Below are 14,714 nucleotides of genomic sequence, written 5' to 3'. Positions count from 1 at the left end.
ACGTCACCGAGCTGAGCACTCAGTGCTCAACCGTAGGAAATTCATATCGAGAACTATCCTTTGTGATACAAACTTTAGATGTCTTTACTGTCGTCTTGTTTATTTCGAGTCTACGTTTCAGTGTATTCCAAGCAATACTCTACACTTCCCATCACCACCATAGATCTCTCGTTGCAGAAGGAATTACAGTGCTTGACGTTGGAGAGGATTTGTTCTTTCATTGAAGACGAGAAAGTGATCGCTGGGAGAAGTCTGACTAGTTGCATCGCCGCCTGGTGTGGAGGCTTCAATGCACAAGGTCACCAGAGGCGTGCGAGTGGTGTAGAATCAAACAGCTCTATCATGGGCACAACCCTCCCCAGCCTCGAGGACATCCTCAAGATGCGATGCGATGCCATCACCCCGGGGACCAGCTCCCTGCTCATTACTACCATCGGGAAAGAGACACAGAAGAGTGAATGCTCAAAGATCCTGGAACACCTTCTTCACCTACGCATCACACTTTTGAATGTTGGAGCACCGGCACGACATTTTTGCGTGATTTTTGTTTTATCTTTTTGCACCTTACATTAATTTTACATACTTCTCACGTATTGATCATACAAAGATACAAAGCTCAGGGCGGATAAGTTACGGATATGCGATGCAGTCCTTTGATGCTGGGAGCGGGAGGCAGGAAAGTGACGGGAAGGAAAATGGGGATGAAATATTGGAAGATGGATGGGAAGAAGTTATGACAGAGAGATCAGAAGTAGGAGTGTAAAGAGAGAGCAAGATTGCGAAAAAGAATGCCATAGGTAGAGAAAGTATAGGGTAGGGGCAAGGGGCAGAACTGATTCGGTTGTCAGAGTCGGTGAGAGAGCAGGAATTGTGGTTAGAGAATAATGTCACTTGATTTACGTCGGCTACGCGGACTTTTGACAAAGATCCCGGATCTTTTCAGGAATATCCGGACGCAAAGCTGCGGGCTTCTCACAAATGAAACGGTGCTGACCATTTTTGCAACTGCCAAGCCAACCGGATTTACATTCATTGCATTCGAACTTTCCAGAGTTCACCTTGTACACGACGTTAGAGACCGTTTTCCTGTGAAGGAAGGGTAAAGAGTTTCAAAAGGGACAAAACAATCAGTCCCCAAAATACACCCACTGACTCAATTTCGCCTCAACGACCGGTGTCAGTCCCCAGAACACTCACACTGACTCAATCTCTCCTCACCGACCGGTGTCAGTCCCCCAAAATACTCCCACTGACTCAATCTCCGCTCACTGACCGGTGTCCGTCCCCAAAATACTGCCACTGACACAATCTCTCCTCACCGACCGGTGTCAGTCCCCAAAATACTCCCACTGACTCAATCTCTCCTCACCGACCGGTGTCCGTCCCCAAAATATTCCCACTGACTCAGTCTCTCCTCAGCGACTGGTGTCAGTCCCCAAAATACTCCCACTGACTCAATCTCTACACACCGACCGCTGTCAGTCCCCAAAATACTCCCCCTGACTCAGTCTCTACTCACCGACCAGTGTCAGTCCCCAAAATACTCCCACTGACTCAATCTCTCCTCACCGACCGGTGTCAGTCTCCAAAATACTCCAATTGACCTTCTCTCTCCCAACATACTTGTTCCAGTTTCTAAAATAATCGCACTCACCCATTCTCCGAGACACTGTCAGTCCCCGAATAATCCTTTGCCCAACGCTCTACCCTCAGAGCATTTTCAGTCCCCAAAATAACCCCACGATCACACTTTCTCCTCACAGTAACCTGTCACACCCCAACTTACTCCCAGAGCCACAGCATCTCCCCACGGCCCAATGGCAGTCCCCAAGATACTCCCAAAGCCGTCTTTACCCCCCATGGAAACCTGCCAGTCCCCAATTTCATCCTGTTGCTCCAGTCTCTTCACAGCCCGGTCTCTATCCCCAAAATACTCCCACTGACTCTCTCTGTCCTAATGCCGCGTGTCTGTCCCGAAAATACTTGCACTTCCCACTCTCACCCATCAGCCCTCAGTCTGCCCCCAATATGATCCCACTGTCCAACCTTCTCCCTGCAGACCTGTGTCAATCACCAAAACACTCTCTTCCCACAGTCCATGTCAGCCCACAGATTAAACCAACTGTCCGCGCTCTACCAAGAGCCCGTGTCGGTCACAGACTAATCGCATTGCCTAATCTCACCCCACAGACCCGTGTCAGTCCCAACTTAATCGGAGTACCCCACTCCGTGTCCACAGTGTCCCTCCCCAAACACTCCCACAGACGCATTTTCTCCCCATTGACCTACAGACCACAGTCCCCGAAACACTCCCGCTTTCCATATTCTTCACATAGACTGCGCCGGTCAACAAATTAATCACAATGTCCAGTCCCTTCCTACGGGGATATCAGGACACAAAATACTCCTACTGTCTTACTCTCTCCCCATAGACCCATTTCTGTCCCCAAAATATCCGCAGTGACCCACCTCTCACCACTGAATAGAGGCAGCACCCAAAAGCTCCCCGTACCGCGCCTCCCCCATAGACATGTGCCTGTACCCAGAATTAATCCCACTACCCAATCCCTTTCGAAAATCAGGCCTGACCCCAAATCTCACCCCGCCTTGCATGTTCCAATCCAGTATAAACCGTCTTGGCCGCGGACACGGTTGTTAATAAAATTCTGTGAAATTAATTTGCAATCATTAATGATTGAATTCGATCACAATATAAGGAGCGTCACTGTGTGTCTGACCCCGGGAGTGTGAGATAGGACGGTGTGGAGGGAGATTTACTCTTTGTCTGACCCCGGGAGTGTGAGATATGACGGTGTGGAGGGAGATTCACTCTGTGTCTGGCCCCGGGAGTGTGTGATGGGACGGTGTGGAGTGAGATTCACTCTGTGTCTGACCCCGGGAGTGTGAGACAGGACGGTGTGGAGGGAGATTCACTATGTGACTGACCCAGGGAGTGTGTGTTGGGACGGTGTGCAGGAAGATTCAATCTGATCTGGATATATTATCTATCCATCAGACACATACCTCTTTCTCCTCTGAAATTATTTGAAGAAGTTTTGAATCAGCGATAGAACAGAGTTGCTTCGCCCCCTGGTAAGAACTTTCAAACGAGGAAATGAAATAACACAGGTCTTCATTTCTGATCCAATCCTTGGAACATGTTTGCTCTGGAAATCAGAAGCAAGAACAGTGAATTACTCATTACATCCGCTGAGTGTCAGATGCAGAATGAGGAACCCGCCGCACAGTCCCATCACACACACCAGGGGTCAGACACAGAGTGAAGATCCCTCCACACCTTCGCATCACAGACTCCCGGGTTCAGACGCAGAGTGAATCTCCCTCCACACCGTTGCATCAGACACTCCCGGGGTCAGACACACAGAGTGAAACTTCCTCCACAGTGTCCCATCACGAAATGCCGGGGTCAGACACAGAGTGTAACTAGCTCCACATAGTCCCATCACACAGTCTCGGGGTCAGACACAGCGCGAAGCTCCCACAACACTATTACATCACTCATTTTGGGGATTAGAGCTTCTTTGCTCGTCCTGTGAACGCAGAGTGAAGCTTCCCTGTGGCGCCGCAATAACGCACTCCCGGGTTGAGACAGCAGGTTCCCTGACGCACTGCCAGCGTTCAGACACCAGGTGGCGGTCTCGCCGCACGTCTCAGCGCACTTTCCCGAGAACAGCCAGAGACTACACCCTCCCCTCCCTCTCTGCCTTCTGATTAGGTGCGGGAAAATATCTGATATTACCTCAGCATTTCTGCTGCTCAGCATTTTACAGATTTCAGTCTTGGTTTGGCTGAGATTTTCGCACTTCATTTCGCGGTCATTGAATTTGCCTCGGAGATCAGTTTGCGTTTGATGCTGATCAGACAGATCAGAGTTCAGGACGGAGAGGATGTTTTCCAGGACCAGCAATTTGTTTTCAAGGATGGAGCGCTTGCTTTCGACGACAAACAATTTGCTTATGAAGATGGAGACGTTGTTGTTGAGGGCCGAAACATTCTTGAGACAGGTCCTTGGATCCAGTCGGGAATCTCGGATTTCCTGCTTTTAAGGGTTGAGTTCAGCTCGTGGAGTTGCAGTTGATGCTGGGTCCTGTTCATGTCCTGATATTTTTTTCAAAAGGCTCCGGTATTGGATGCGATCTGACACTGACGGATCTGTAACGCTGAGAGAGATGGTGAGCGGGGTGCCGGCGTCACGGTGAATCGTGTGTTGGTGCCGCAGTGAGCGGTGTGACGGTGTCACGTTGAGGGGTGTGAGTGGGAATAACAGGATCCTTTTCTGGTCGGCTGCCAGTGACTGGTTGTGTTCCGCAGGAGTCGATGTTGTCACCGCTTATGTTTATGTTGTATAGCAATGATTTACATGATGGAATCACAATATCCAAGGACAAAGGAGCAGAAGTAGGCCGTTCGGCCCATTGAGTCTGCTCTATCACTCCACCATGAACTAAACCATTCTCTCGTCTAGTTAAATTTTCGGGCTTCTTCCCTATATCCCTTGATAAACGGACTAATTAGATACCTATCAATCTCATCGTCAAACACCTTAAATGATCGGGCATCCACAGCTGAATGTGGCAACGAATTCCACAAATCCACCACGCTCTGGCTAAAAGAAATTCTCCTCAACTCTGTTTTAAATGGGTACACTCTATTTCTAAGACGGTGGCCTCTTGTCTTGGCCTCAACCACCAAGGGAAGCAGCCTTTCCGCATCTACTCTGTCCAACCCTTTCAACATTCATTTTTTCTTGTAGATATTTCATCTAATCCGCGCCGAGTTCACGCGCCTGCGCAGTCGTGCCTCTTTTAACCCAAGTAGTTAAAAGTAATATCGTTCAACTTGACTGCCAAAGCAACCTCATGGCTTCCTGTAGCACGCCTGATTCATTTCTTAAGTATGTTCTTGCACATTTATACTCCTCAAGCGCCTTATTTGCTCCGTTTGTCTAGACTTGTCATTTATGGTTCTCTTCTTATTTATCAGATTTCCAATATCCCTTGAAAACCAATTTTTCGTATTCTTATTCATTTTTCCTTTAACCCTGACAGGAGCATACAGACACTGCTCTCTCAAAATTTCTGCTCTGAAGGACTCCCACTTGCTAATCACATCCCTGCCAGAGAGCAACCTGTCCCAATCTACGCTTTTTAGATCCTTTCACATTTCTTCAAATTTGGCCTTTCCCCAGTTTAGTACCTCAATCCGAGTACGAGATCTATATTTTTTCCATGGTCAAGTTGAAGCTAATGGCGTTATCATCACTATACACAAAGTGCTTCCCTGCACACACTTCCGTCACTTGTCTTAACTTGTTTCGAAATGGGAGAACTAATGTTGCTTCCTCTCTTGTCATTACATTTACATATGGATTTAGAAAACTTTCCTAAACACATTTTACAAACTCTAACACCTCTAAACCTTTAACAGAATGGGAGTGCCAATCAATATGTGGGAAATTAAAATCCCCTACTATCACAGCTTTATATTTCCTGCGGTTGTCTGCTATCTCTCTGCAGATTTGCTCCACCAGTTCTCGCTGACTATTGGGTGGTCTATAATACAAACATGTTAATGTGGTCATAACTTTCCTGTTTCTCAGCTGTGCTCCACCCATATGACCTCGGTAGACTAGCCCTCTAATGCCCTGCCTGAGCACTGCTGTAACATTTTCCCTCTCCAGCAATGCCATCACCCCACCCTTCATCCTTCTGCGTTTATCAAGTCTGAACCATCGGAACTCTGGAATACTAAGCTGCCTGTCCTGCCACTCCTGCGGCCAAGTTTCACTAATGTCTACAATGTCATAATTGCATGTGTCAATCCACGCCCTCGGCTTGGCAGCTTTCCCCACAATCCTCCTTGAATTGCAATAGACACACATCAGAAGCTTATTACCACCACACACAACCCTTCTATTTCTTACCTACCATGAACTTTTAACATCATTTATTTTCACCACCCCTCCACTATCTGCTCTGCCATTCTGGTTCACATCCCCCTGCAAATCTCGTTTAACTGCCTCCCCCCCGCTCCAATACCTGGCAAAGCCCCCTGCAATTATATTGGATACCCCTGTAGTTTAGATTTAACACCTCTCTCTTGTGCGTGCCACCTGCAACAGAAGAGGTCCCAATTATCCAAAAATCTGAAATTATGCTCCCTACTCCAGATCTTCAGCCATGTGTGCATCCTCCAGAGCATCACGGGCACGTGACGCAGGTAGCGATCCTGAAATGACTGTACTCATTGTCCTGATTTTAACTTGCTACCAAGCTCTCTATACTCATTCTTCAGGACCACCTCAATCTTTCTTCCTACGTCATTGGTACCGATGAGAAACATGATATATAGCTGCTCACCCTCCCACATCACAATGCTGGGCACGAGATCAGAGACATCCCTGATACTGGTACCCGGGAGGCAACAAGCTATCCAGGATTCTCTGTCACGACCACAGAACCTTCTGTCTGTACCTCTAACTATCGAGTCTCCTATAACTACAGCTCTCCTTTTCTTCCACCCTCCCTTCTCTACTCCAAAATACTCGCACTTCCCACTCTCACCCGACAGATCTCTTTAGGTCCCCAAGGTAAACCCACTGCCTGACTATCTTCACACAGGCCCGTGTCGGTCGCCAAAACCCTCGCACTTCCCACTCTCACACCAGAGCCCCGTGCCCGTCTCCAAAGTATTTACACTGCCCAACCTCCTCCCTAAAAACCTGAGTTAATTCAACAACACACTCTCTCGCAACAGCCCGTCTCGGTTCGCAAACTAATCCAATTGCTCACACTCCCCCCCCCCCCCAATTGATCGATGTGTCCCAAATTATTCCCAGTGCCGCACTCCCTCCCCACTGTGTCCGTTCCCAAAGGCCTCCGACTGACGCATTTTCTCCCCACAGAACTGCGTCAGTCCCCAAGCAAATCGAACTGCCCCACGAACCCTCCGCACACCTTTTTCTGTCCCAAAAATGCTCCGAATGCCTAACCTCTCCTCACAGTCCTCGGCAGTCCGTAAAACTAATCCCACTGCACACAATGTTCCCACAGCCTGTTCAGCCCCAAACAAAAGCCACTGCACACGCCCTTCTCGGAGCCTGTAACAATCCCATGACAAACCCTCACCTCAAAAACTAGCAAGACTCCAAGTTTCCCTTGGATTGGCATTTTGCAAAACAGTATGAACCGTCATGCTCGCGGACAGATTTGTTAACAAAATTCAGTGAAATTAAATTGCTTTCATTAATGATTGAGGTCGATCAAGATATACGGAACAACACTTTCTTTCTCTTCCCGGGAGTGTGTGATGGGACGGTGTGGAGGGAGATTCACTTTGTGTCTGACCCCGGGAGTGTGTGATGGGACGGTGCGGAGGGTGATTCACTCAGTGTCTGACCCCGGGAATGTGTGATGGGACGGTGTGGAGGGAGATTCACTTTGTGTCTGACCCCGGGAATGTGTGATGGGGCGGTGTGGAGGGTGATTCACTCACTGTCTGACCCCGGGAATGTGTGATGGGACGGTGTGGAGGGTGATTCACTCAGTGTCTGACCCCGGGAATGTGTGATGGGACGGTGTGGAGGGTGATTCACTCAGTGTCTGACCCCGGGAATGTGTGATGGGACGGTGTGGAGGGAGATTCACTTTGTGTCTGACCCCGGGAGTGTGTGATGGACGGTGTGGAGGGAGATTCACTTTGTGTCTGACCCCGGGAGTGTGTGATGGGACGGTGTGGAGGGAGATTCACTCTGTGTCTGACCCCGGGAGTGTGTGATGGGATGGTGTGGAGAGAGCTTCACTCAGGTGTGGATATATCTTCAGTCGATCTGACACATACATCTTACGTCCGAGCATTTATTACAAGAAAATTTGAATCAGAGTTTGAATAAATCTGCTTCGCTTCATCGTGGGATGTTTCAAACGTTTTTTTATTAAATAACACCTCTCTTTATTTCTGATTCAGTCCTGGGAACAAGATTGCTTTGGAAATTACAAAAAAAAAAGCAGAAAATCTCCCTCCGTCCGTCCGGCAGTTGGTATAGAATACGGTCACCTCCTCAGCGTCCCAACACACACTACCGGATTTCGCTGCGAACCGTCCGATCTCTCAGACTCGAAGGGGCAGAGAAAGAGTGAATCTCATCTGCCCTGTCCCATCACATATTCCCGATGTCAGACATGCACAGAAGTTCCCAAAACACATTCCCGGGGTCAGACTCAGAGTGAATCTCCCTCGACACCGTCCCATCACACACTCCCGGGGTCAGACGCAGAGTGAATCTCCCTCCACAAAGTCCCATCTCACACTCCCGGAGTCAGACACAGAGTGAATCTCCCTCCACACCGTCCCATCACACATTCTCGGAGTCAGACACAGAGTGAATCTCCCTCCACACCGTCCCATCTCACACTCCCGGAGTCAGACACAGAGTGAATCTCCCTCCACACCGTCCCATCACACATTCTCGGAGTCAGACACAGAGTGAATCTACCTCCACACCGTCCCATCACACAGTCCTGCGGTCAGACCCGGGGTGAAGCTCCCTCTACAGCGTTCCATCATAAACTCCCGTCGTATGGCACAAACTGAGGCGCCCTCCAAACTTCCCCATAACACATTTCCGGTACCAGATACAAACACACTCCAGACCCTCCTATCACGAATTCCGGCAGTGAAACTCAATATGAGTGTCCACTCACAGAATCCAATGGACAAACACATTACGCTTTTGCATCATTCCCTACAGAGGTCAGACAGAGAGTGAAGCTCTTTCTCCCTAAAGTCCATCATGAGCTCAGGTTGCTCACTGTCACATCACATGGTCTTGTGGAGAGCAACAGAGTGATGCTCCATCCACACTGTTCAATCACGCACTGCCTTGGTCAGACACATTGTGAATCCGTCTCTCCACGACCCCATGACACACTCCTGGGGTTAGACACAGAGTGAAGCTCCATCCACACCGTCTCATCACACACGGCCTTGGTCAGACACAAAGTGAATACCACACTCCACGGCCCCATCACACACTCCAGCTTTGAGACACGGAAAAAAACGTCCTCAGCACACGTGACAAATGAACTTAGGCATGGAACATAGCATAGTACAGCACAGTGCAGGCCATTCAGCCCATAATGTTATCCTGACCCTTAAAACTTGCCTCCCATATATACCCCCCACCTTAAATTCCTCCATATACCTATATCGTAGTCGCCTGAATTTCACGTGTGAAATCCGTGCATTTCCTTACCCAATGTTCTTACTTCTAGATCAATTTCGCCAGCTTTTTGGCTATAAACTCAATCTACACAAGTGTGAACACTTTCAAATTAATAAAGAATCTCAAACATTAGTATTTCGTGACCTCCCTTTAAAGCAGTTAATAATCAATTTACTTTCCTTGGTATTACACTTACAAGGAATTTCACGGATCTTTTTCGTGAATATTGTGCTTATCTTCTGAACGCTACACAACAGAGTTTGTCACAGTGGTCACCCTTATCTATGTCTCTGGTAGGTAGCGTTAATGTTATTTAAATGTATATCCCTCATAAATTATATGCTTATTTCAATCTATTCCATTTTTTCCTAAAGATTTTTTTGACTCCTTAAACTCCATTATCTTGTCCTATTTATGGAAGGGCAAACGTTCTATACTTAATAAAGCTTACCTCAAAAAATCTGAAGAAAAAATTTTATGGTTTTACCTAATTTCCGTTTATACCTCTGGGCGGCTAATATTCGCTATCTTGCTTTCTGGTCCTTTTTTCGTAACCAATCTGATTGTCCTAAATGGGTGACAATGGAGTTAGCCTCCCCTGAGGTTTACTCTATTTCTGAACTTCTTGGATCTGCACTCCCTAGCTGTTTGCCTACACTAATTGTTAATCCTCTTATTAGACATACTCTGAGAATGTGGGCCTAGTTTAGAAATTGTAATGGCCTTCATGCTGTCTCTCTTTCTAGTCTTATCTTGCATAATCATCTTTTCTATCCTTCCATGCAAGATTCAACATTTCATGATTGGTACAGAAAGGGCATTAGGCATTTTAAGAACTTATAATTGATAATCGTTTCGAAAATTTCCAACAACTTTCTGCAAAGTTCAATCTACCTAATGCCCAGTTCTTTAGATATCTTTTCATTAGACATTCCATTGATCCTTTATTGTCCAATTTTCCTGCGGTGCTTGAGAAAAAAGTTGTGCCCCCTTTGATAAAATTAGAACGGCTTGGGAGCATGACTGAAATGTTTATATTTTATCTGTTGCGGTTCTGGACTCATTTCGTAAGTCAGTTAATTCAACTTCTTTTTGTGCTCGTCACTGCTGTTTTACAGTTTAAGATTGTACATAGGCTCACATGTCTAAATCTAAATTGTCCCGATTTTACCATAACATTAGTCCTTCTTGTGACAAGTGTAAAGGGGGCTAGGCTTCTCTTATCGATATGTATTGAGCCCGACCTGGTCTAGAGGAATTTTGGAGAGACTTTTTCTTAACCTTATCCCATATTCTTAATTGACACTTAGAATCTTACTCTCCATTGCTCTTTTTGGTACCTTGGGTGAGGCAAATATACATTTGATTCCGGCTAACCGTCGAACAGAATATTTTGCTTCGGTTTTGGCTGGACGTGTAATTCTTCTTAGGTGGAGAGATGTTGCACCACCCACACATGCTAAATGGCTTACTGATATTATATCCCGTTTAGACTTTAATAAAGTTCACTACTCACATCTGAATTCGGATATAAAGTTTCAGAAGGTGAGGGGACATTTTGAATATTTTCATAACTCCTCTTTCAATTAAGTCTTCTTTTCAGTCCCTTATTTTTAGTTTGTTTCTCACTCTTTGGCAGTAGGCATTATAATTTATTGTTCATATTATCATTTACAGTTTTGGGGTTTTGAATGCTCCAATTAATATTTTTTTTACATCTTGCAGTGGTTGGTCTGGAGATTTTTTTCTTGTGCAGGGGGTGTGAATACAAACGTTGCTTGATTCTATTATGTTTTTGAATCATTGATTTGATTATATTATTTTATGTTTATCTTGCACTGTATTAATATTCATTTTGTTGTAGTAATAGTAGGAAGGTAAAAAAAATCAATTAAAAAAGTCATTTAGTGTATTTGCCTCCACCACAGACTCAGGCAGTCCATTCCATGCACCAACCACTCTCTGAGTGAAAGGCCGCCCTATAATATCCCCCTTGAACTTCCCTTCACTTACCTGAAAGCCATGTCCTCTTGTACTGAGCAGTAAAGCCCTGGGGAAGAGGAGCTGGCTGTCCACTCTGTCTATTCCTCTTAATATTTTGCACAACTCTATCATGTATCCTCTCATCCTCCTTCTCTCCAAAGAGTAAAGCCCTAGCTCCCTTAATCTCTGATCCTAATCCATACTCTCTAAACCAGGCAGCATACTGGTAAATCTCCTCTGTACCCTTTCCAATGCTCCACATCCTTCCTATAGTTAAGCGACCAGAACTGGACACAGTACTCCAAGTGTGGCCTAACCAGAGTTTTATAGAGCTTCATCATTACCTCGCGACTCTTAAACTCCATCCCTCGACTGAAAGCTAACACTCCATAAGCATTCTTACCTACCCTAACTACCTGGGAGGCAACTTTCAGGATTATGTGGACATGTACCCCCTGAGCCCTCTGCTCCTCCACACTACCAAGTATCCTGCCTTTTACTTTGTACTCTGCCTTGGAGTTTGTCCTTCCAAAGTTTACCACCTCACACTTCTCCGGGTTGAATTCCATCTGCCACTTCTCAGCCCATTCCTGCATCCTATCAATGTCTCTCTGCAACCTTCGACAATCCTCTACATTATCCACAACACCACCAATCTTTGTGTCGTCTGAAAACTGCCTAACCCACAATTCTACGCACACATCCAGATCATTAATAAAAATCACGGTAAGTAGGGATCCTTGTTGGACACCACCAGTCACATTCAGCCAATCCCAATGTATCCCCTCCACCACGACCGTCTGCTTTCAGCAGACAAGCCAATTCTGAATCCCCCTGGATAAACATCCTGGGATCCCATGATTTCTGACTTTCTGAATAAGCCTGCCGTGAGGATCCTTGTCAAGTGCCTTATTAAAATCCATGCAGATCTCATCCACTGCACTACCATCATCTATATGCCTGTCACCTCCTCAAAGAGCTCTAACAATATCCTTGACCAGTAATGCGACACCTCCTCACCTTTCCCCCACTCTCTATCCCTTTTAAAGCACTGCAATTCAGGAATGTTTAGAATCCATTCCTGCCCTGGTGCCAGCCAAGTCTCTGCAATGACCAGTACGTCATAATTACATGTATGTATCCAAGCTCACAGTTCATTACCTTTGCTTCTGATGCTGCTTGCATTCAGGTATCGCATTCTAGCCCTTCTACCTTACTACCTGTACACCCGTTATTCTGCTTCTCTTTCCTTAAAGCCTCTTTATATATAAATTCTGGCATTACTCCATTCTATACTTGCGGTTCTCACATGACCATTATCCTCCTCCACCTCACTATCTGCTCTAACACTCTGTTCCGCACCCTCTACAAATCTAGTTTAAATCTCCCGGAGCAGCACTGGCAAACCTTCCCGCAAGGATCCGAGTCCCCCTCCAGTTCAGGTGCAACCCTTCATGTCGGAATAAGTCCCAAGTTCCCTAGAACAAGGCCAGCTGTCCGGAAACAGGAAGCCCATATCCTGCACCGGCACCAGCCAGGTATTTAACTGCATTATCCTTCTGTGTCTGTCCTCACCAGCACGTGGCACGGGAGCAATCCTGCGATTCCAACTCTGCCTGTCCTGTCCTTCAAATTTGCACCTAACTCTCCTTACAGGACCTCCTCCTTCTTCCTATCCACATCATTGTTCCGTACATGGACCACGACATCTGGCTACTCGCACTCCCTCTTGAGAATACTGAGAACTCGATGCGAGATATCGCGGACCCTGGCACCAGGAAGGCAACAGACCATCCGAGTTTCTCGATCTCTCCCGCAGAACCACTTATCTACCCCCTCAAACTATTGAATCTCCTAACACAACTTTTCTCCGCTTTTCCCTCCTGAGTTCAGGGTCCAGTCGGTGCCAGAGACTTGACCACTGCAACTTGTCCCTGGTAGTTTGACCCCACCAACAGTATCCCGAACGGTATACTTATTGTTGATGGGAACGGCCAAAGTGGTGCTCTGCTCTTTCTGTCTATTCCCCTTCCCTCTCCTGACAGTCACCCATCTACCAGCCTCCTGACTCTTAGGGGTAACTATCTCCCTGAATCTCCTGTCTATTTCTGCCTCTGTCTAACAAATGACCCGAAGTTAATCCAGCTCCAGTTCCAGTTTGCTAACTCAGTTTGTCAGGAGTCGCAGCTGGATGCACCTTTTATAGGTGTAGTCATCAGGGACAATTGTGCTCTCCTGAATTCTCACATACTGCCCTAACCGTGCCTCTATCACCAACACCGAAATTAATTAAATTAATTAAAGGATTTTAACCGGCCTTACCTCACTGGCAGCAAGTCTCTGCCCGCCCAAGCCTCTCGAGGCACAGCCTTTCTACTCTGTCTCCCCTGCTCCGTCCCCCGCTCCGTTAATCTGCTCGCTTTTTAAAATCTCCCGATGTCTCCGGGGGAGTGTGATTGTCCATCAACAGCTGCTCGAAACACGACAGAGCAAAGTGTCAGACACAGAGGGAAGCTGCCTCCACATGGTCCCATAACACATTCCCGTGTTCAACACAGTGTGAATCTCCCTACTTACGTATCATAACGCACTCCTGGAATCAGACGCAGACAGAAGATGTCTCTCCACGATCTCATCACACACTCTAGGATTCAAACACAGAGTGAATCCCGCTCTAACGACTTCCATCACTCACTCCCGGAGTCCTAAACATACTTAAGCTCTCTCTCCACGATCCCATCACACACTGCCGGATTCAGAGTGTAACGCTCTTTCCACGGTGCCATAACTTCAGGGGTCAGACATGGGGTGAATCTCTCTCGGCACTGTCTCATAACACAATCCCGCTGTCAGACACAGAATGAAGCTGGATTCATACAGTCCCATCAGACATTCCCGGAAGGAGACACAGAGTAAGGCTGTAATGTTACGTCTCACAATCCCGTGGTCAGACACAGAGTGAATCCACATCCACAACGTCCCGTCACACTCTCCTGGGTTTAGTGACAGAGTGAAACTTCCTGCAAGCTGCACCATCATACACTCACCGGGTCAAACAGAGTGAATCACCCTCCATACCAGAACCATACACTCCCGATGTCAAGCACAGAGTGATTCTTCCTCTCTCCATGCCTGCCCTATGACGAGGAGCAAGTGAAAGAGTGGAATGATGACTCACCTCTTCTGCTGGTCAAAAATTCACAGATTTGAGCCTTGGTTTCGTTGACAGATCTGTACTTCGTTTCCATCTCAGTGAAGTGGTGATGGAGATCGCTCTGCATTCGTTCAATAACGGACAGATTAGCGTTGAGCGCAGAAAGCTTGGATTGGAGGGTTGAGTTTAAATCATGGTAGTTTCGATCAGAGGTGACCTTAGACTGACGAATCTGCGATACTGAGAGAGATGTTGAAGGATGTTTCGCGTTTGCAGTGACACGTGAGACAATATCTCGCTACCGCACGGGTCACAGAGAGTGTTGTGTCAGTG

General features: G+C 46.9%; 1 protein-coding gene across 1 annotated transcript; it reads right to left on the bottom strand.

Moving 5' to 3' along the window:
• Positions 1-569: 569 nt before the first annotated feature.
• Positions 570-14,544, bottom strand: LOC132389156 (natural killer cells antigen CD94-like). Its single transcript, XM_059961614.1, has 3 exons — positions 14,406-14,544; positions 3,025-3,167; positions 570-1,086 (listed from the first exon to the last, which is right to left on the bottom strand). Exons 1-3 carry the CDS (start codon positions 14,506-14,508, stop codon positions 1,072-1,074), a joined length of 261 nt encoding a protein of 86 aa, XP_059817597.1. The 5' UTR covers positions 14,509-14,544; the 3' UTR covers positions 570-1,071.
• Between the last annotated feature and the right edge of the window lie 170 nt (positions 14,545-14,714).

The sequence above is a fragment of the Hypanus sabinus genome, unplaced genomic scaffold (genome assembly GCF_030144855.1).
Source record: "Hypanus sabinus isolate sHypSab1 unplaced genomic scaffold, sHypSab1.hap1 scaffold_486, whole genome shotgun sequence".
Lineage (NCBI taxonomy): Eukaryota > Metazoa > Chordata > Chondrichthyes > Myliobatiformes > Dasyatidae > Hypanus > Hypanus sabinus.
The sequence above is the reverse complement of the archived record's forward strand: the minus strand, read 5'-3'. Positions and strand labels throughout refer to the sequence as shown.